At 55.0% G+C, this 20,909-nt stretch overlaps 1 protein-coding gene across 2 annotated transcripts; it reads left to right on the top strand.

Annotated features, from left to right (window-relative positions):
- Positions 1–268: 268 nt before the first annotated feature.
- On the top strand, positions 269–20,433 carry gnb2 (guanine nucleotide binding protein (G protein), beta polypeptide 2). 2 transcript variants are annotated; one of them, XM_088628309.1, is made up of 10 exons: positions 269–421; positions 10,293–10,396; positions 11,846–11,884; positions 12,057–12,163; positions 12,425–12,488; positions 12,926–13,088; positions 16,576–16,642; positions 18,232–18,433; positions 18,801–19,017; positions 19,530–20,433. In XM_088628309.1, the coding sequence occupies exons 2-10, from the start codon at positions 10,340–10,342 to the stop codon at positions 19,634–19,636; spliced, it is 1,023 nt and encodes a 340-aa protein (XP_088484435.1). In that variant the 5' UTR covers positions 269–421; positions 10,293–10,339; the 3' UTR covers positions 19,637–20,433. The 2 variants fall into 2 exon arrangements, with proteins under 2 accessions (XP_088484435.1, XP_088484434.1); XM_088628308.1 differs by lacking the exon at positions 269–421 and adding an exon at positions 5,190–5,982.
- Positions 20,434–20,909: the final 476 nt, after the last annotated feature.

Here is a 20,909-nt window from a genome sequence, read left to right as displayed (position 1 = left end):
GCCCATGATGGGCTCAGAGTAAGTTTGGTTTATCATCGCGTGGTTCATTGGCACATTCTACGTCGATAGCCGCATTCCGTCCCCTCAGTGGTCATCTCTGCCTCTGATTGGACAATTCCCCCTGTCAGTCTGGAACAATGCGGTCGTGGTGGGTGTGTCCTGGCAGACTCCGCGAGGAGGCGGACAAGGAGGAAAAGGGAAGAGGGGGGCGGTGTGGAGCAGAGGGGAGCCGCGAACACTTAACCCCTGCGGCGCCGGAGGCAGGTGACGCGGTGGGTGTTTTTTTTTCCCGGTCCCGCTCCAGAGGAGACGGGGAGGAGGAGAAGGAGGGGGGGAATCGGTCACTCTTGTCCTGGGGTGGACGGTCCCGGGAAAGGCCCCCTGTGTGTGAGAGAGGGAGAGAGGCACGGGCGCGGATCAGGTAAGAGACGCCGGGCGCCGGGCAGCGAGATGACGAGAGGAGCGCAGTCACTCGCGGATCGATACGGGTGCTGCCGCGGTCTGCGCGGGCAGACCTGTCAGTTGCTGCTCACGAGTGGCCGTCCGGCTGGATTGGAAAGTCCGACTGTGTCCGGATCGCGCTCATTATAAGGAGAGCAATTGGGCAGGTGGTTATTTTCGGGTGGGTGTGTATTATTTTCTGCCAGGGTGTCCCAGTCCTGCAGTCCCGTAAATACGCCGCTATTTCATCACCGATTAAAAAGGCGACGCTGTGCTGGAGTGCCCCTCGCCTCCGGCCCGGCTGCTTTCTCGCTCCGGGGCATCAGTATCCCTGACGGGCTGGGGCAGATCGTGTCTCTGGGTCCCTCCTGCTCCAACTGAGGGTCCAGCGATCGACATTGTGTCAGTGTGTGTGCATGTACAGTATCTGTGTGTCAGTGTGTGTGAATTCTGTGTGTGCATGGTGTCAGTGTGTGTGTGAATCTGTGTATGTGTGCATGGTATCAGTGTGTCAGTGTGTGCATGTACAGTATCTGTGTGTCAGTGTGTGTGTGAATCTGTGTGTGTGTGCATGGTATCAGTGTGTCAGTGTGTGCATGTACAGTATCTGTGTGTCAGTGTGTGTGTGAATCTGTGTGCATGTACAGTATCTGTGTGTCAGTGTGTGTGTGAATCTGTGTGTGTGTGCATGGTATCAGTGTGTCAGTGTCTGTGAATCTGTGTGTGTGCATGGTATTAGTGTGTCAGTGTGTGTGTGTGAATGTGTGTCAGTGTGTGTGCATGCATCTTCAGTGTGTGTATGCATGGTATCTGTGTATCAGTGTGTGTTTTAATCTTTGTAAGTGTACATGTACAGTATCCGTGTCAGTCTGTGTCACTGTGATCATGTATATATCTGTCAGTGTGTGTGTATTTATTTGTCATACTTATCAGTGTATGCATGTATCTGTGTGTGAGTGTTTGTCCCTGTGTCAGTGTGTGTGTGTATCTATTTGTGAGTGTATGCATGTATCTGCGTGTGAGTGTGTGTGTCTCTGTGTCTGTGTTGGTCTCTGTGTCAGTGTGTATCTCTGTGTCAGTGTGTGTTGATACCCATGTCACTGTGTTAGTGTGGATATCAGTGTCAGTGTGTGTCTGCGTCAGTGTGTGTCTGTGTGTCAGTGCCTGAGTCAGTGTGTGTGCACCTCTCTGTGTCAGTGTGTGTCTGTGTCAGTGTGATGGGAAGCAGATGTCTCACAGAGTGAACACAAAGGGTTGTTCTCTGTCTTTCCTGTAGGGGGCAGGGTGGGGAGCCGTGGTTGACAAGGCTGTCTGACCCTTTATCGAAGGGCCACAGCTTTGGAAACGGGTGAGGGTGGGATGGGGTGAATTGGAAATTGATTATAGCGCCCCCTGCAGATGAGGAATCCTGCATATTTCTGGAAGGCTGCTCTGTGATACCTCTTCCTTCTCTTGTGTGCTCTGGACATTATGCTCTCTGTATACGCGAGGCTGTGTAGACTGAGAGAGGTGTATTGGAATTTGTGTTTCTGTGTCATTGTGTGTGACCATGTCAGTAAGTACATCGGTGCTTGCATGTGCGTATCTGTGCACTTGTGTATGTCTGTGCGTGTGCATGTCTGTGGGCTTGAGTGTGTGTGTGTGTTGGACTGATTCTCTCTCCTTCCATCAGCCTCTGCCCATCCATCCAGCCTAGAACCATCGCTAAGGCTGTTGCTAAGCAACCCAGCCTCCGTTACTACACTCCCTAATGAGGCAGCCTGGAGAACTTGGCAGGTGGGCCATACCATTACTGAACAGGCCGGGGGGGGGGGGGAGGGGGGAGGAGTGTGTTGCTTCTGAAAATATAGGAGCTACCTCCCGTCTGCAGTTGCACATGGTCTTCTCATCCCTTCCCAGCCCCCCTCCACTGAAGAGGAGAGGCGATGGTTCATGGAGCCATGCACACAAAGAGGCAGGTCATATACAGCAGTGGTCATGAAGCCCCCCCTCCCCGTATCAGAAATGCAGCGGCTCGCTGTCTGAGTTAGTAGGTCCTGTGTGTCGAACTGCACTGGCGTGGCAGTGATGCCTCCTCTGAGTTTACTGAACGCTCACTCATGCCAGCCGGCTGCAGCTGAGCGCTCCAGTGGGATATATAGGCCTGTGTGCCTCTTTCTGTGTGTGATGATCCATTGATATAAAGTTGCTGACGGACGTTTGGGAGGAATGACAGCAGCCGGGCTCAGCCTGGCTCAGCCTGGCTCAGTCGGCCTCAGTCGGCCTCAGCTGCAGGTAATTTTGTTTCAGGGCTCATTTTCTCACCTAAGAAGTGAGAAATACTACACTTCTTCGCCTTCTCTCCCTCGCACATGTCTTTCTGCCCCCATATGCACCTCTGCAGCTGCCCCCTGGTCACTCCTCACTCCTCGTCCTGTGGGCCCAGCGGGTGACGACAGATCTGCTGTGACTGAAACGCCCGATTGGCCGTTCAGTACGATTTATCTGTCCTTGTGCCCTGCTGTGTTTCGGTCCGGGTACAAAGCCTCCCCTCCTCTCTGTTCGAGAGACGTTCCCATTTGTTGCTGATGCTCCAGCATCTCCTCTAAAATCCCTCCTGGATTCAGACGGGAGTCCTTCCGGACTCCATACCTTGATCCGTCTCTCAGTCTTTTATGGAATTTGCATCCCGGTTGTCTATGACTCCGGCACGTGTGAATTATCCCTGCTCCGGACATCCCTGCCAGATTCACCAGGGATCACAGGGGTTTTGCCACTGGAGTGAGGAGCTCCAGGCTTCCCAGTCCTGCTCCTCTGTTCATTCTCTCTCCCAATCTCTCATAATTTCTCCCAATCTCTCTCCCAATCTCTCTCCCAATCTCTCCCCTGATCTCTCCACCGATCTCTCCACCAATCTCTCCCCAAACTCTCTCATGATCTCTGTCCTGTTCTCTCTCTCCCAATGTTTTTCCTGATCTCTCTCCTAATCTCTCTCCCAGTCTCTCCCCTGATGTCTCTCCCCAGATCTCTCCCCCGATCTCTCCAAAGATCTCTCCCCGAACTCTCTCACGACCTCTCTCTTGTTCTCTCTCTTCCAATGTCTCTCCCCCAATGTCTCTCCCGATCTCTGTCCCGATGTCTCTTCCAATGTCTTTCCTGTTCTCTCTCCCAATCTCTCCCCTGATCTCTCCCATTCTCTCTCTCAATCTCTCTCCCCCGATGTCTTTCCTGATCTGTCTCCCATTCTCTCTCCCAATGGCAGAGTTGGGGAGGTTGTACTGGATCTCATCTGGATATTCTAAGGCCACCCCCACCTGTCCCATCAGCCCCCAGGGCCACCAGGCCTGCAGGCTGAACGCTCTCACGTCTTCGTCTCTTTGGCTCCAAAGACTGAAGAGATGTGGTTCCCTGAGGCTGTCTGAGTGCGACGCCCCCTTCAGGCCGGGAGTTCGCCCGTTTCTCCCTGTGCTACTCGCACTCTGGCAGGTCTCCCAGGAGTCTCTGTAACTCCATCACCTCAGGAGGCATTGACCGTTCTTGGAGCACGTCTAGAAGTCCCGCTGAAGGATGGCCAGGGCCCCTGTCATGACCCCAGGCCCTGCAGCTCCAGGATGTCTGCGAGAGAATCTCTTTGTTTCCTGGTCTCCTCTTTCTATGTCTGTTTTAAGAGCCCATTTTTCCCCCCTGCCTCGTGGTGAGGGGAGGAGGAAGTTGGGGGCCTCCATTGGTTGAATGGGTGAAAGGAAGGACTTCCTGTTTCCTGTTGCGCTGAACCCCGCCCCTCCTCTCTTCCTGACGAGATTTCCTGCTCTCTGCCAGCATGAGAGCTTCAACCACCAGCCGAAAGGCAGGGCCCCTGTGCTCCAATCTAGAACTCCTACACTGGGGCTTATCCCTGGAATAACTAGGAAGCTCACTAGACCAGAATAACTGCACTGTCTCAGTGTGAATGTGAGAGGAGAAGGACAGCAGTGTCTACAGTACAGTCAGGTGTGACAGTGTGTGTGTGTGTGCTGGTGAATTCAGGGTGAGTGTGAGAGGAGAGGGACAGCAGTGGCTCTAGCAGTGTCTACAGTACAGTCAGGTGTGATTGTGTGTGTGTGCTGGTGAATTCAGGGGGAGTGTGAGAGGAGAGGGACAGCAGTGGCTCTAGCAGTGTCTACAGTACAGTCAGGTGTGACAGTGTGTGTGTGCTGGTGAGTTCAGGGTGAGTGTGAGAGGAGAGGGACAGCAGTGGCTCTAGCAGTGTCTACAGTACAGTCAGGTGTGACTGTGTGTGTGTGTGCTGGTGAATTCAGGGTGAGTGTGAGAGGAGAGGGACAGCAGTGGCTCTAGCAGTGTCTACATTTTGTTGCACGTCTATTTAAACGCTTGAAATATATATATATACAGGCCATAATAATATAGTAGTATTAATCTTTTTACATCTATGCATTTAAATTGACATTTGCGAATTTAAAGGAGTTAATTTGTACAGTAGCGATCAGTCACATGACCTCTGCCTCCGGTCTGCAGACACATGGGCCTATCTCAATTGGGAGAAAGCGAGAGGGGAGTATAAGTCCTTATAGACGCTATCCACGTAATCATATAAAATATAATAACGAGTCCCCCGCCCATTGGAAATTCGAACCCATTTTGAAAGCCTAATTTCGTTAGCGTGGGTCGATAAGGACCGTAAATATGACTTGTCTTTTGAAGTGATTGCTGTTTCCCCCTCTTTAAGAAGCGGTGTCCAGAGATGGTACAGTCCCCGTTGAATGGGTGTGGTTGAGCTTTGCTTCGGAGAGAAGCGACGTCTGCACACTGTATATAGGTTTACAATGGGGGATTTTAATCATTAAGATAAAGCATTTGTGTACATATTTATAAATATGTGATATCTATACATCAGTATATTTTTTCTTTTTGTAGCTAAAGGGCACGACGATAGGTCGTTTCAGGCTCCGAGCTGTATTTTGTCTTTAATCCGTGAGCCTTGTCTTTCCTTCTCCTGTGGGCCGGAATTTATTTAATAATTCATTTTTGTACCAGAAGACCGAGGGCGTAGCGGGAGCGGAGAGTGAGAGGAAACGGGAAACGGGCGAGCGAAAGAAACATTTTTTTTTTACATTTCAAAACACCATTAGAAAAACCGCAACGACACAGGAAGCGCTTTTAAAATAAGTATTAAGATTTCTAAAGCATGATGTATGTGTAGCTACAGCGAAAATCAAAACGTATCGTTAAATGTTACACGGGAGTTTTATGCGGACACCAGCGCCTCTGCTTTTGGGAAGAAGAACTTAAAAAAACCAGACATTTTGGAGAGAAAGCGGATTGTCTCCAGACGAGGAATATGAGGGTTTATTTATTTTTTGTCTCCTTAACCGACAAGTAGAGGGGCGAAAACGATTTCTGAAGACCTCTCAGACGTAACGACCCTGGAAAGGAAACGCTGAATATTTTTTTCCCCCTCGTTTGGAACTCGGAAGAAAATATTTTTTTTTGTGATCGTGTGAGATTCGCGTGTTGGAAGAGCACCCGCGCGAGCGTCGGCGCCGAGACAGAGCCACGAGCGAGGTACGCGTCCCCCTCCCGCGAGCCCGGCGCGCTCTCCGCGGCGGCCGAGCGAGAGCTCGTCCCCCACAGCCGAGCCCATCCGAGCCCGGCGGGCAGGGAAGCGCACGGCCGTCGCGGCCACGGGTGACGAGGGGGAGGGGGGGAGGTCTGGGCGACTTGTAGCGCAAGCGGCGGATTCCATTCCCTTCCGCTGAAGCTCAAAGCGAGTAGCGGGCGCGCAGCCTGACGTGGACGGGAGCTGTTAGATCGCTGCCCCTGTCTGAGCGCGCTTTCCCGACTCGTCCATGTCTGTACACTGTGTACCCCTGCGTCTGCTCATCGTGCATGCGTCTGTAACACATTTGTGATTAGCAGTAGCAGCAAAAATAGTTCTAGCTGTAACGGTGATTCTGGCTTTAGTAGGAAATGCAGTATTTGTGTCAACAGCTGGAGCAGCAGTAGGGACATCAGTGTCAACAGCTGGAGCAGCAGTAGGGACAGCTGGAGCAGCAGTAGGGACAGCTGTATCAACACCTGGAGCAGCAGTAGGGACATCAGTGTCAACAGCTGGGGCAGCAGTAGGGACAGCTGTATCAACACCTGGAGCAGCAGTAGGGACAGCTGGGGCAGCTGTAGGGACATCAGTGTCAACAGCTGGGGCAGCTGTAGGGACATCAGTGTCAACAGCTGGGGCAGCTGTAGGGACATCAGTGTCAACAGCTGGGGCAGCAGTGGGGACAGCTGTATCAACACCTGGAGCAGCAGCAGGGACAGCTGGAGCAGCAGTAGGGACAGCTGGGGCAGCAGTAGGGACAGCTCTATCAACAGCTGGAGCAGCTGTAGGGACATCAGTGTCAACAGCTGGGGCAGCAGTAGGGACAGCTGTATCAACAGCTGGGGCAGCAGTAGGGACAGCTGGGGCAGCAGTAGGGACAGCTGTATCAATAGCTGGAGCAGCAGTAGGGACAGCTGTATCAACACCTGGAGCAGCAGTAGGGACAGCTGTAGCAAGAGCTGGGGCAGCAATAGGGACATCTGGAGCAGCAGCAGGGACATCAGTGTCAACAGCTGGGGCAGCTGTAGGGACATCAGTGTCAACAGCTGGAGCAGCAGTAGGGACAGCTGTATCAACACCTGGAGCAGCAGTAGGGACAGCTGGGGCAGCAGCAGGGACATCAGTGTCAACAGCTGGGGCAGCTGTAGGGACATCAGTGTCAACAGCTGGGGCAGCAGTGGGGACAGCTGTATCAACACCTGGAGCAGCAGCAGGGACAGCTGGAGCAGCAGTAGGGACAGCTGGGGCAGCAGTAGGGACAGCTGTGTCAACAGCTGGAGCAGCAGTAGGGACAGCTGGGGCAGCAGTAGGGACAGCTGTATCAACACCTGGAGCAGCAGTAGGGACAGCTGTATCAACACCTGGAGCAGCAGTAGGGACATCAGTGTCGACAGCTGGGACAGCAGTATCAACAGCTGGGGCAGCAGTAGGGACAGCTGGGGCAGCAGCGGGGACATCAGTGTCAACAGCTGGGGCAGCAGTGGGGACAGCTGTATCAACAGCTGGAGCAGCAGTAGGGACAGCTGGGGCAGCAGGGACAGCTGTATCAACAGCTGGAGCAGCAGTAGGGACAGCTGGGGCAGCAGTAGGGACAGCTGTATCAATAGCTGGAGCAGCAGTAGGGACAGCTGGGACAGCAGTAGGGACAGCTGGGGCAGCAGTGGGGACAGCTGTGTCAACAGCTGGGGCAGCAGTAGGGACAGCTGTATCAACAGCTGGGGCAGCAGTAGGGACAGCTGGGGCAGCAGTAGGGACATCTGGGACAGCAGTAGGGACAGCTGGGGCAGCAGTAGGGACAGCTGTATCAACAGCTGGGGCAGCAGTAGGGACAGCTGTATCAACACCTGGAGCAGCAGTAGGGACAGCTGGGGCAGCAGTAGGGACAGCTGTGTCAACAGCTGGGGCAGCAGTAGGGACAGCTGTATCAACACCTGGAGCAGCAGTAGGGACAGCTGGAGCAGCAGTAGGGACAGCTGTGTCAACAGCTGGGGCAGCAGTAGGGACAGCTGGGGCAGCAGTAGGGACAGCTGTGTCAACAGCTGGAGCAGCATTAGGGACAGCTGGGGCAGCAGTAGGGACAGCTGGGGCAGTGTCATGCAGCCTGCCTGACTGCAGGGGGCACAATCCCATAGTGGGACAGGGAGAGGGCAGGGCTGTCCTTTCAGCTTCTGGCGAGACCGTTTGCCTGCAGGAGCTGCCACTGTTCCACTGAGACCCCAGTTCCCCCCAGCACAGCGCCCCCGTCGCCCCAGAACCCGGCCATATGCACATATTCGATAAAGCCACAGGTGACGAAGAGCCTAACGATGATCTCATGGCCTTCTGGACTAGGGTGCAGCTTTGATTCAGGCAGATTACAGGTCCCAGCTGGCAAAGTGGGGGCTCTCTGACCAGAGAGGACCTCTGGAATGACAGTACTTACCAAGGGAAGCAGGCGGCCTTGTTTCAGACGGAGGTGGGCAGCTCTCAAGAGCTGTTCTGAAACAGGTGGGATGTCCCCGCAGGTGACCCACAGCACCCGAGACGGACAGGGATGCGCAGATGTGATGAAATGTAGGAAGAAAAGCCCAACGATGAGATTCAGGCATTTTTTTACTGGGATGCAGCCTCTCCCTCGGCGCCCTCTGTTGCCAAGCCTGCCACCTATTGGGATTTTATTCTGCTGCCTAATGTCTCCCCCGCCACCCTCCATTAGTGCTCTGGTCCGGCTGTTAGAGGAGTCCCTCGGGGAACAAGGATGCGGCTAATTGCTTCCCAGTGCTGGGAGGGAGGGGAAGGGGGGGGCTCTTAAATTCGAGACACCTGAGCAGATCTGAAACCTCTCTGCTGGAGGCAGACCTGGGGACCAGCAGGCAGAAGCAGATCAACAGGAGCTGTTCTGCTCTCTGCAGTGTAAAAGCTCCTTTGCGATGTCCTGGGGGTGAACAGGATGGTTTAGGCAAAGCAGAAAAGCCATTTTACCGCTAGAGGAGCAGGGTGTGCAGATCTCCTGCAAATGAGCTGAGCGTGTGTCAGTCTGTATCTGTGTGTCACTCTGTGTGCCTGTATCTGTGTGCCTGTGTGTCTGTATCTGTGTGCCTGTGTGTCAGTCTGTATCTGTCTGTCACTCTGTGTGCCTGTGTGTCAGTCTGTATCTGTCTGTCACTCTGTGTGCCTGTGTGTCTGTATCTGTGTGCCTGTGTGTCAGTCTGTATCTGTGTGTCACTCTGTGTGTCTGTATCTGTCAGTCTGTGTGTCTGTATCTGTCAGTCTGTGTGCCTGTGTGTCAGTCTGTGTGCCTGTGTGTCAGACTGTATGCCTGTGTGTCAGTCTGTATCTGTCAGTCTGTGTGCCTGTGTGTCAGTCTGTATCTGTCAGTCTGTGTGCCTGTGTGTCAGTCTGTATCTGTCAGTCTGTGTGCCTGTGTGTCAGTCTGTATCTGTCAGTCTGTGTGCCTGTGTGTCACTCTGTGTGCCTGTGTGTCAGTCTGTATCTGTGTGTCACTCTGTGTGCCTGTGTGTCTGTATCTGTCAGTCTGTGTGCCTGTGTGTCAGTCTGTGTGCCTGTGTGCCTGTGTGTATCTGTCAGTCTGTGTGCCTGTGTGTCAGTCTGTGTGCCTGTGTGTCAGTCTGTGTGCCAGTCTGTATCTGTCAGTCTGTGTGCCTGTGTGTCAGTCTGTATCTATCAGTCTGTGTGCCTGTGTGTCAGTCTGTGTGCCTGTGTGCCTGTGTGTATCTGTCAGTCTGTGTGCCTGTGTGTCAGTCTGTGTGCCTGTGTGTCAGTCTGTGTGCCAGTCTGTATCTGTCAGTCTGTGTGCCTGTGTGTCAGTCTGTGTGTCAGTCTGTATCTATCAGTCTGTGTGCCTGTGTCAGTCTGTGTGCCTGTTTGACTATTGGCTTTCTGGCTCTGGGTCAGTATCAGTGGAGCTGCAGCTGCTGCTGCCCCAGCTCACCTCCACCTGGCCTCCATATGTTCCTTTATTTAATAAAAGCTTCTTCTGTCTGACTAAGTGTTATTAATATTTAATCTGCTGTAATCTGTTGAAGAATATAATCCTGACTGTTATTCACAGTCATGCCTGTGATCTGCAATGAGATTAGGATTAGAGATTAGGTTAACGTTCTGCTGTGTTTGAGAGCTAGTAAGTCTTTACAGTCTCTACAGATCTGATGGTGATGAGTGTGAATCTGAAGATACAGATGAGCTGGACTGAGTGTCTTTACAGTCTCTACAGATCTGAGGATGATGAAACAGTTAATTTCAACTGCCCCCCTGCCCCATGTGTTCTGTTTTCTAGTTTGCTGATTGCTTGGGCTGCAAAGGCACTTGGACAGTAGATCAACAATGAGTGAGCTGGAACAACTGCGCCAGGAGGCGGAGCAATTGAGGAACCAAATCAGAGTGAGAGAGGGAACGGGAGAGGGGAGGAAGGGAGTGGGGACAGTGGACAGGGGAGAGGGGAGGAAGGGAGTGGGGACAGTGGACAGGGGGGAGGGGAGGAAGGGAGTGGGGACAGTGGACAGGGGGGAGGGGAGGAAGGGAGTGGGGACAGTGGACAGGGGGGAGGGGAGGAAGGGAGTGGGGACAGTGGACAGGGGGGAGGGGAGGAAGGGAGTGGGGACAGTGGACAGGGGGGAGGGGAGGAAGGGAGTGGGGACTGTGGACAGGGGAGAGGGGAGGAAGGGAGTGGGGACAGTGGACAGGGGGGAGGGGAGGAAGGGAGTGGGGACAGTGGACAGGGGAGAGGGGAGGAAGGGAGTGGGGACAGTGGACGGGGGGAGGGGAGGAAGGGAGTGGGGACTGTGGACAGGGGAGAGGGGAGGAAGGGAGTGGGGACAGTGGATGGGGGGAGGGGAGGAAGGGAGTGGGGACAGTGGACAGGGGGGAGGGGAGGAAGGGAGTGGGGACAGTGGACAGGGGGGAGGGGAGGAAGGGAGTGGGGACAGTGGACAGGGGGGAGGGGAGGAAGGGAGTGGGGACAGTGGACAGGGGGGAGGGGAGGAAGGGAGTGGGGACAGTGGACAGGGGGGAGGGGAGGAAGGGAGTGGGGACAGTGGACAGGGGGGAGGGGAGGAAGGGAGTGGGGACTGTGGACAGGGGGGAGGGGAGGAAGGGAGTGGGGACAGTGGACAGGGGGGAGGGGAGGAAGGGAGTGGGGACTGTGGACAGGGGGGAGGGGAGGAAGGGAGTGGGGACTGTGGACAGGGGGGAGGGGAGGAAGGGAGTGGGGACAGTGGACAGGGGAGAGGGGAGGAAGGGAGTGGGGACAGTGGACAGGGGGGAGGGGAGGAAGGGAGTGGGGACAGTGGACAGGGGGGAGGGGAGGAAGGGAGTGGGGACAGTGGACAGGGGAGAGGGGAGGAAGGGAGTGGGGACAGTGGACAGGGGAGAGGGGAGGAAGGGAGTGGGGACAGTGGACAGGGGAGAGGGGAGGAAGGGAGTGGGGACAGTGGACAGGGGAGGAAGGGAGTGGGGACAGTGGACAGGGGACAGGGGGGAGGGGAGTGGGGACTGTGGATGGGGAGGAGGGAAGGGAGGAGACAGGATAGGGGAGGGAAGAGAGGGGGAGCAGGGGAGAGGGGAAGGGGTAGGGGACAGGGAAGAGGTTAAGGAGGGAGCGGAGAGGGGTGAGGGGAGGAGAGTGGGAGGGAGAGAGGAGAGTGGAGGGAGGGACAGGTGGGGCCAAGGGGATTGTGAGGAGAGGATAGTAAATTAGGAGGAGGCAGGAGAAGAGGGGGGAGGAGAGGAAGAGGGTGGAGAGATGGATGAGGGTTGGAGTGAGAGTGATGGGGGTTGGGTGAGAGTGAGGGGAGGGATAGTTCTCACTCAGTGTCCTGGCTGTTTTTTCAGGATGCCAGGAAAGCATGTGGAGACTCGACACTTACACAGGTGAGTTTTCACACACACACTCACTCCCCTCTCCCTCTCCCTGTGCCTCTGCCCCGCCCTGTTGGCCACATTGAGCTGGACTACCTGCCCCCCTCCTCCTGTGTCTTTCACTGGCTCCTGTGTCGAAGGCTGAAGAGGTTCAGTTCTGTTCACCCCTCTGCCTGTCTCTCAGATCACGGCCGGGCTCGACCCTGTGGGCAGGATCCAGATGAGGACGCGGCGTACCTTGAGAGGGCACCTGGCCAAGATCTACGCCATGCACTGGGGTACCGATTCCAGGTGATTACTGTGTTCACACCTGTAACCTGTGTGAAGTAAACTGGACACCTGTCCTAGATCAGAGACGTGCACTGGGGCTTCAGGTCCATGTGATTACTGTGTTCACACCTGATACCTGCCATGTGTTACACCTAGCTGGACACATGGCCTAGGTGTACATCATTTAACTAGTCTTCATACACTAGAAGAGCCATGCTCTTGTCCTGTAGTCGTAACGCTTGTGCTCCTATATGATCTCTGATAACATATCTCCCTTCCCAGGCTGCTTGTGAGTGCCTCCCAGGATGGAAAATTAATCATCTGGGACAGCTACACCACTAACAAGGTAAGCTCCTGATTTCCTGTTTCTGTAGATTCTGTCTTTCAGGAATAATGAGTAATTCTTTAAAACTGAAAAACAATTAACCTTTTTCTTGTTTTGGTCCTCCTGTCCCCTTCGCCATCTGTCTCTGTGTGCCTGTGTCTCTCTCGTGGTCCCTGTCTATCTTTGTGTCTCTCTGTCCCCTTGTCTGTCTGTCACCCTCTGTGTCCCCCTGTCTGACTTTGTGTTTGTCTCTGTGTCCCCTGTGTGTTTGTGTTGTCCTGTCTGTGTTTCTGTCTCTGTTCCCTTGTGTGTCTGTGTTGTCCTGTCTGTCTCTGTGTTGTGCCGTCTGTCTCTGTGCCCCTGTGTGTCTGTATTGTCCTGTCTGTCTCTTATCTCCCTGTCTGTCTGCATGTCTGTCTCTGTCCCCGTCTGTCCCTGCGTCCTCCGGCCCTGTACAGATGCATGCGATCCCTCTCCGGTCCTCCTGGGTGATGACATGTGCCTACGCTCCCTCGGGGAACTACGTGGCGTGCGGCGGCCTGGACAACATCTGCTCCATCTACAGCTTGAAGACGCGCGAGGGCAACGTGCGAGTGAGCCGAGAGTTACCTGGGCACACAGGTACACCTGAACCGTGAGCAGATCCCAGCTGGCTGCTGGCAGTGGGGCTTGGAGGCGTTCAGGCTTTGTGTCTCAGTGGATGGATCTGTTCCTCTAATTAGCACACAGGTCTGTTAATTACAGTCCTCTGTAATTAATACTGGAGCTTCTTGTGTCTTTGTCTACTGGGAGAGGGAGGCAGAGAGTCTGAGGCGACTGGAGCATCACAGCTGCACAGTACACTGCAGCTACAGCAGCAGGAGCTGCACTTGTAATGACAGTAGTAATAGTTGTAGGAAAGAACTGCAGAACTATTAACCATAGTAACAGCAACACTAGTAGCAGGTGTCGGTGCAGCAGGAGGAGCAGGTGTCAGTGCAGCAGGTGTCAGTGCAGCAGGAGGAGCAGGTGTCAGTGCAGCAGGAGGAGCAGGTGTCGGTGCAGCAGGAGGAGCAGGTGTCGGTGCAGCAGGAGGAGCAGGTGTCGGTGTAGCAGTAGGAGCAGGTGTCAGTGCAGCAGGAGGAGCAGGTGTCGGTGCAGCAGGAGGAGCAGGTGTCGGTGCAGCAGGAGGAGCAGGTGTCGGTGCAGCAGGAGGAGCAGGTGTCGGTGCAGCAGGAGGAGCAGGTGTCAGTGCAGCAGGAGGAGCAGGTGTCGGTGCAGCAGGAGGAGCAGGTGTCAGTGCAGCAGGAGGAGCAGGTGTCGGTGCAGCAGGAGGAGCAGGTGTCAGTGCAGCAGGTGTCAGTGCAGCAGGAGGAGCAGGTGTCAGTGCAGCAGGAGGAGCAGGTGTCGGTGCAGCAGTAGGAGCAGGTGTCAGTGCAGCAGGAGGAGCAGGTGTCGGTGCAGCAGGAGGAGCAGGTGTCGGTGCAGCAGGAGGAGCAGGTGTCGGTGCAGCAGGAGGAGCAGGTGTCGGTGCAGCAGGAGGAGCAGGTGTCAGTGCAGCAGGAGGAGCAGGTGTCGGTGCAGCAGGAGGAGCAGATGTCAGTGCAGCAGGAGGAGCAGGTGTCGGTGCAGCAGGAGGAGCAGGTGTCAGTGCAGCAGGTGTCAGTGCAGCAGGAGGAGCAGGTGTCGGTGCAGCAGGAGGAGCAGGTGTCGGTGCAGCAGGAGGAGCAGGTGTCGGTGCAGCAGGAGGAGCAGGTGTCGGTGCAGCAGGAGGAGCAGGTGTCAGTGCAGCAGGAGGAGCAGGTGTCAGTGCAGCAGGAGGAGCAGGTGTCAGTGCAGCAGGTGTCGGTGCAGCAGGAGGAGCAGGTGTCAGTGCAGCAGGAGGAGCAGGTGTCGGTGCAGCAGGAGGAGCAGGTGTCGGTGCAGCAGGAGGAGCAGGTGTCAGTGCAGCAGGAGGAGCAGGTGTCAGTGCAGCAGGTGTCGGTGCAGCAGGAGGAGCAGGTGTCGGTGCAGCAGGAGGAGCAGGTGTCAGTGCAGCAGGAGGAGCAGGTGTCAGTGCAGCAGGTGTCAGTGCAGCAGGAGGAGCAGGTGTCAGTGCAGCAGGAGGAGCAGGTGTCAGTGCAGCAGGTGTCGGTGCAGCAGGAGGAGCAGGTGTCAGTACAGCAGGAGGAGCAGGTGTCGGTGCAGCAGGAGGAGCAGGTGTCGGTGCAGCAGGAGGAGCAGGTGTCGGTGCAGCAGGAGGAGCAGGTGTCGGTGCAGCAGGAGGAGCAGGTGTCGGTGCAGCAGGAGGAGCAGGTGTCAGTGCAGCAGGTGTCAGTGCAGCAGGAGGAGCAGGTGTCGGTGCAGCAGGAGGAGCAGGTGTCGGTGCAGCAGGAGGAGCAGGTGTCGGTGCAGCAGGAGGAGCAGGTGTCGGTGCAGCAAGAGGAGCAGGTGTCAGTGCAGCAGGAGGAGCAGGTGTCGGTGCAGCAGGAGGAGCAGGTGTCGGTGCAGCAGGAGGAGCAGGTGTCGGTGCAGCAGGAGGAGCAGGTGTCAGTGCAGCAGGTGTCGGTGCAGCAGGAGGAGCAGGTGTCAGTGCAGCAGGAGGAGCAGGTGTCAGTGCAGCAGGAGGAGCAGGTGTCAGTGCAGCAGGAGGAGCAGGTGTCAGTGCAGCAGGTGTCGGTGCAGCAGGAGGAGCAGGTGTCGGTGCAGCAGGAGGAGCAGGTGTCGGTGCAGCAGGAGGAGCAGGTGTCAGTGCAGCAGGTGTCGGTGCAGCAGGAGGGGCAGGTGTCAGTGCAGCAGGTGTCAGTGCAGCAGGAGGAGCAGGTGTCGGTGCAGCAGGAGGAGCAGGTGTCAGTGCAGCAGGTGTCGGTGCAGCAGGAGGGGCAGGTGTCAGTGCAGCAGGTGTCGGTGCAGCAGGAGGAGCAGGTGTCAGTGCAGCAGGAGGAGCAGGTGTCAGTGCAGCAGGAGGAGCAGGTGTCAGTGCAGCAGGAGGAGCAGGTGTCAGTGCAGCAGGAGGAGCAGGTGTCAGTGCAGCAGGTGTCAGTGCAGCAGGTGTCAGTGCAGCAGGAGGAGCAGGTGTCGGTGCAGCAGGAGGAGCAGGTGTCAGTGCAGCAGGAGGAGCAGGTGTCAGTGCAGCAGGAGGAGCAGGTGTCAGTGCAGCAGGTGTCGGTGCAGCGGGAGGAGCAGGTGTCGGTGCAGCAGGAGGAGCAGGTGTCGGTGCAGCAGGAGGAGCAGGTGTCGGTGCAGCAGGAGGAGCAGGTGTCGGTCCAGCAGGAGGAGCAGGTGTCGGTCCAGCAGGAGGAGCAGGTGTCGGTGCAGCAGGAGGAGCAGGTGTCAGTGCAGCAGGTGTCAGTGCAGCAGGAGGAGCAGGTGTCGGTGCAGCAGGAGGAGCAGGTGTCGGTGCAGCAGGAGGAGCAGGTGTCGGTGCAGCAGGAGGAGCAGGTGTCGGTGCAGCAGGAGGAGCAGGTGTCGGTGCAGCAGGAGGAGCAGGTGTCAGTGCAGCAGGTGTCAGTGCAGCAGGAGCAGGTGTCGGTCCAGCAGGAGGAGCAGGTGTCGGTCCAGCAGGAGGAGCAGGTGTCGGTGCAGCAGGAGGAGCAGGTGTCAGTGCAGCAGGTGTCAGTGCAGCAGGAGGAGCAGGTGTCAGTGCAGCAGGAGGAGCAGGTGTCAGTGCAGCAGGAGGAGCAGGTGTCAGTGCAGCAGGTGTCGGTGCAGCAGGAGGAGCAGGTGTCGGTGCAGCAGGAGGAGCAGGTGTCAGTGCAGCAGGAGGAGCAGGTGTCAGTGCAGCAGGAGGAGCAGGTGTCAGTGCAGCAAGAGGAGCAGGTGTCGGTGCAGCAAGAGGAGCAGGTATCAGTGCAGCAGGAGGAGCAGGTGTCGGTGTAGCAAGCAGAGTAAACAGTAAATTAGGAGGAGACAGAAGAGAAGGTAGAGGAGGAAGAGAAGACATTGGGAAGGAGGAGAGGAAGCTAACAGAGACTACTGCCCCCATAAGCCTGGTGACTCAGCACTTCAAGTTGAATGTGTTAACCAGGGTCTCAGGTTTAGTCTCTGTTTTTGCCAGACACTCTGGATAAAGTGTTTTATTATTCTGGCGTTTCACATTCTTTCCCTGTGGGGGGAGAGAGCGCCCTGACATGATCTGTCTGTCCTACAGGGTATCTGTCCTGTTGCCGTTTCTTAGACGACAATCAGATCATTACGAGTTCAGGAGACACGACCTGGTGAGTGTTCACATGCGAGCTCAGCCTCTTACTCCCTCCCCTTGGCCGTCTTAAAGCCCTTCGAGTCCTCTCTCACTGCATACTGCTGTTCAAGGGGAACTGCAGTCCCAATTTCTCAGATGATTTATTGAATCTCAGTAACAAAATAAATTCATTGACGGTATAGAAAAGCTTGACAGATTTTGAATTAAGCACAAAATCGTGAACTTTGTGAAAGTACTGGATAGTCGTCATGTCGTCACAAGCCCTGGTCTCTCCATGCGCAAGAGCGAGAGTTCCCATGAACTGCGGCGTGATGCGGCCCTTCCTGCTCGCTAGTCACTGTCAGGACTCGTGGCCTGTGATGTGTGAGCGAATAAGTACAGGTTGTGCAGCAGACATGTTCCAATGTGCTCTGCATGCAGAGTTAACAGGTACTGTAAGTAGTATTTACAGGCTACTTACAGGCAAAACTGTCTCGAAGTAGAGAGCAGTATTTCTGTTGGATTAAAAGGGGTGGATTCACAAGCCTGCCTGTTTACAATGTTATAAGGCCACTTCACCTCCCCAGCAGTTGAGTTGCCCTGTTCTGAAATGAAGAGTAGGGGCTGTGCATACCTGGAAATTAAGTCTGTTTTGTGATGTAAATTGGAGGCTTTTACAAGTTACTGTGTACATTTTAGTTTTATTGTGGGTTGAAATGCACTCATCCATGATGATTCTTTATAACCCCAAAATATAAAAGAAGGATTGCAGTTGCTCTTTAATGGACTGTAGTGTCCAGTGTGTCTGTAGTAACCCCTCTCTCTCTCAGTGCAGTGTTAATGGACTGTAGTGTCCAGTGTGTCTGTATTAACCCCTCTCTCTCTCAGTGCAGTGTTAATGTACTGTAGTGTCCAGTGTGTCTGTAGTAACCCCTCTCTCTCTCAGTGCAGTGTTAATGTACTGTAGTGTCCAGTGTGTCTGTAGTAACCCCTCTCTCTCAGTGCAGTGTTAATGGACTGTAGTGTCCAGTGTGTCTGTATTAACCCCTCTCTCTCAGTGCAGTGTTAGTGTACTGTAGTGTCCAGTGTGTCTGTATTAACCCCTCTCTCTCAGTGCAGTGTTAATGTACTGTAGTGTCCAGTGTGCCTGTATAAACCCCTCTCTCTCAGTGCAGTGTTAATGGACTGTAGTGTCCAGTGTGTCTGTAGTAACCCCTCTCTCTCTCAGTGCAGTGTTAATGTGCTGTAGTGTCCAGTGTGTCTGTAGTAACCCCTCTCTCTCAGTGCAGTGTTAATGGACTGTAGTGTCCAGTGTGTCTGTATTAACCCCTCTCTCTCTCAGTGCAGTGTTAATGTGCTGTAGTGTCCAGTGTGTCTGTAGTAACCCCTCTCTCTCAGTGCAGTGTTAATGGACTGTAGTGTCCAGTGTGTCTGTATTAACCCCTCTCTCTCAGTGCAGTGTTAGTGTACTGTAGTGTCCAGTGTGTCTGTATTAACCCCTCTCTCTCAGTGCAGTGTTAATGGACTGTAGTGTCCAGTGTGCCTGTATTAACCCCTCTCTCTCAGTGCAGTGTTAATGGACTGTAGTGTCCAGTGTGTCTGTATTAACCCCCTTCTCTCTCTCAGTGCTCTTTGGGATATAGAAACAGGCCAGCAGACGACAGTATTTTCCGGACACAGTGGGGATGTGATGAGCTTGTCTCTTTCTCCGGATTCACGCTGTTTTGTGTCGGGTGCATGTGATGCCTCCGTCAAGCTCTGGGACATCCGGGATAGCATGTGCCGACAAACTTTCATTGGACACGAGTCCGACATCAATGCTGTCTGTGTGAGTACCTGTTTGACCGTCTTGTGACTTATCCAGTAGCGGTTCATCTGTCAGTCTCTCTTACAGATGTAGACAGTTCTCAGATCTGATTGTCTTCCTGAAACTTCAGTGGCCTCTTACCTTCCTTTCTCTCTCAGTGCAGTGTTAATGGACTGTAGTGTCCAGTGTGTCTGTATTAACCCCTCTCTCTCAGTGCAGTGTTAATGGACTGTAGTGTCCAGTGTGTCTGTATTAACCCCTCTCTATCAGTGCAGTGTTAATGTACTTTAGTGGCCAGTGTGTCTGTATGAACCCCTCTCTCTCAGTGCAGTGTTAATGGACTGTAGTGTCCAGTGTGTCTGTATTAACCCCTCTCTCTCTCTTTCAGTTCTTTCCCAATGGCAGTGCATTTGCAACAGGCAGTGACGACGCTACATGTCGCCTTTTTGACTTACGGGCCGACCAGGAGCTGGGTCTCTACTCGCACGACAACATCATCTGTGGAATCACATCCGTCGCCTTCTCTCGCAGCGGCCGGCTGCTCCTGGCGGGATACGACGACTTCAACTGCAACATCTGGGACTCCATGAAGGGGGATCGCGCGGGTGAGGAGCGGCCGAAAGCACAACGTACACACTGATGTACCACACTGACTCACTATAGAGAACACTCCCCCTGCACAGCAGTCTGGTCCACTCCAGGATTCACACTGTCACCAGACTCCCCCTGCACAGCAGTCTGATCCACTCCAGGATTCACACTGTCACCAGACTCCCACTGCCCAGCAGTCTGATCCACTCCAGGATTCACACTGTCACCAGACTCCCCCTGCACAGCAGTCTGGTCCACTCCAGGATTCACACTGTCACCAGACTCCCACTGCACAGCAGTCTGGTCCACTCCAGGATTCACACTGTCACCAGACTCCCACTGCACAGCAGTCTGGTCCACTCCAGGATTCACACTGTCACCAGACTCCCCCTGCACAGCAGTCTGGTCCACTCCAGGATCCACACTGTCACCAGACTCCCCCTGCACAGCAGTCTGGTCCACTCCAGGTGTCCACCTGAGTGTCTGCACTGACCTCTCTCTCCCTCTCCTTGTGTCTGTGTCTCAGGTGTCCTCGCGGGTCACGACAACAGGGTCAGCTGCCTCGGGGTGACCACTGACGGCATGGCGGTCTGCACGGGATCATGGGATAGCTTCCTTAAAATCTGGAACTGAAAGGGGGCGCCAGCGAGGGGGTGGGGGGGAGACGGGGGCGGGGGCAAGGCCAGACACTCCACAGCACTCACAAGGAACACCGTACGCCAACGCACACCTAACACAGGGCAGGCACGTTCGGGACCCCTTCCTCTCCCGGGGCCTGGTCAGCGTGGGGGGGCTCTCTAGCCCTGGCGCAGACGGCCCGCCTACGGTGAACATGGCCCAGTCTGGTTCTGGGCCGAGAGGGCGGCTGCGCCCCACGCTGACCCGTGCGGGCCAGTCTGGGGTCACCGGGAGCACCCCTGGGCTGTCTCAGGGGAGAGGGAGGGACAGACGGAGACAAACAGCACCTCCGGTCTCCCTCCCCCTCTTCCTCCCTCTCTCTGCGCCCCCCTCGGGGATGCTCCGGCTTTCAGAGGACGGGACGAGGTTTCAGACCGTGTCCCCGTTCCTCTGGACACTCCGACGGGGGGGGGGATCGGAGACCCCAGGTTCGGGCGCTGTGCGTGAGCGCAGCAGGGAGACGGTTCGGGGCTCCGGGCTCCCCTGAGGGAGGGGTGAGGAAGAGGAGGGGTGAACAGACCGGGGACGGACGGCGAGGGTAACTTGAGCTCGAGCTGGTTGTGTCTACAGCTTAGCTAATCAGTTTGTCCCGTTTTGAATTCTTTTTGTTGTTTATGGTTTTATATATATATAATCATTTTTTTGTTTTTAGATGTTTTTTTTCTTTTTTAATGGTATTTTATTCCTGTTTCCTGTGTGCCTCGGATCACTTTTAAATGAAAAAAATAAATAAAATGAAATCTGAATAGAAACCGGTTTTCAGAGAGACGTGCCCTTGAATGAGAAAGTCGGTGTGGATGTGTCGTCGATGTTAGCGCCCTCTGGTGGATGTGAAAAGCGTTGTATGTGTGTTGGTGATGTTAGCGCCCTCTGGCGGATGGGAGAGGCAATACATGTGTGTGCTGCTGGTGTTACTGCCCTCTGGTGGACACGGGTGGTGTTGGCACCTTCTGTTAGACAGCTGGCCGCACTGGCCAGTCAACAAGAGGACAGCGGTCTGATGTCTACTGGAAAGTCCTTTCTCCAGTAGACGAGTGATGATGATGATGGTGACAACGGAGGGTACTGACAGTGAATACCTGTGTGTATGTGCTGTATATTCACACCTATCTATAATCACCTATCAGGTGTTTCCTGTCTGTGTAAGAGCCAGCCGCGGCTGTGAGTTGTGGGGATGTGAATGTCGATCAGCTCGGGCCGAGCTCGGCGCCAGAGTAGTTTCTTTGCC

Source organism: Lepisosteus platostomus, chromosome 4, assembly GCF_059453375.1.
Source record: "Lepisosteus platostomus isolate fLepPlt1 chromosome 4, fLepPlt1.hap1, whole genome shotgun sequence".
Taxonomy (NCBI): domain Eukaryota; kingdom Metazoa; phylum Chordata; class Actinopteri; order Semionotiformes; family Lepisosteidae; genus Lepisosteus; species Lepisosteus platostomus.
This window is presented reverse-complemented; position numbering and strand designations above follow the sequence as displayed.

What these genes read in the sequence shown, in the direction of transcription:
- gnb2 (XM_088628309.1), top strand. Translation starts at nt 10,340, where the DNA reads ATGAGTGAGCTGGAACAACTGCGCCAGGAGGCGGAGCAATTGAGGAAC. An exon ending in AATTGAGGAACCAAATCAGA is followed by an intron (nt 10,397 to 11,845) that starts GTGAGAGAGGGA and finishes CTGTTTTTTCAG; the next exon opens with GATGCCAGGAAAGCATGTGG. An exon ending in AGTTCAGGAGACACGACCTG is followed by an intron (nt 16,643 to 18,231) that starts GTGAGTGTTCAC and finishes TCTCTCTCTCAG; the next exon opens with TGCTCTTTGGGATATAGAAA.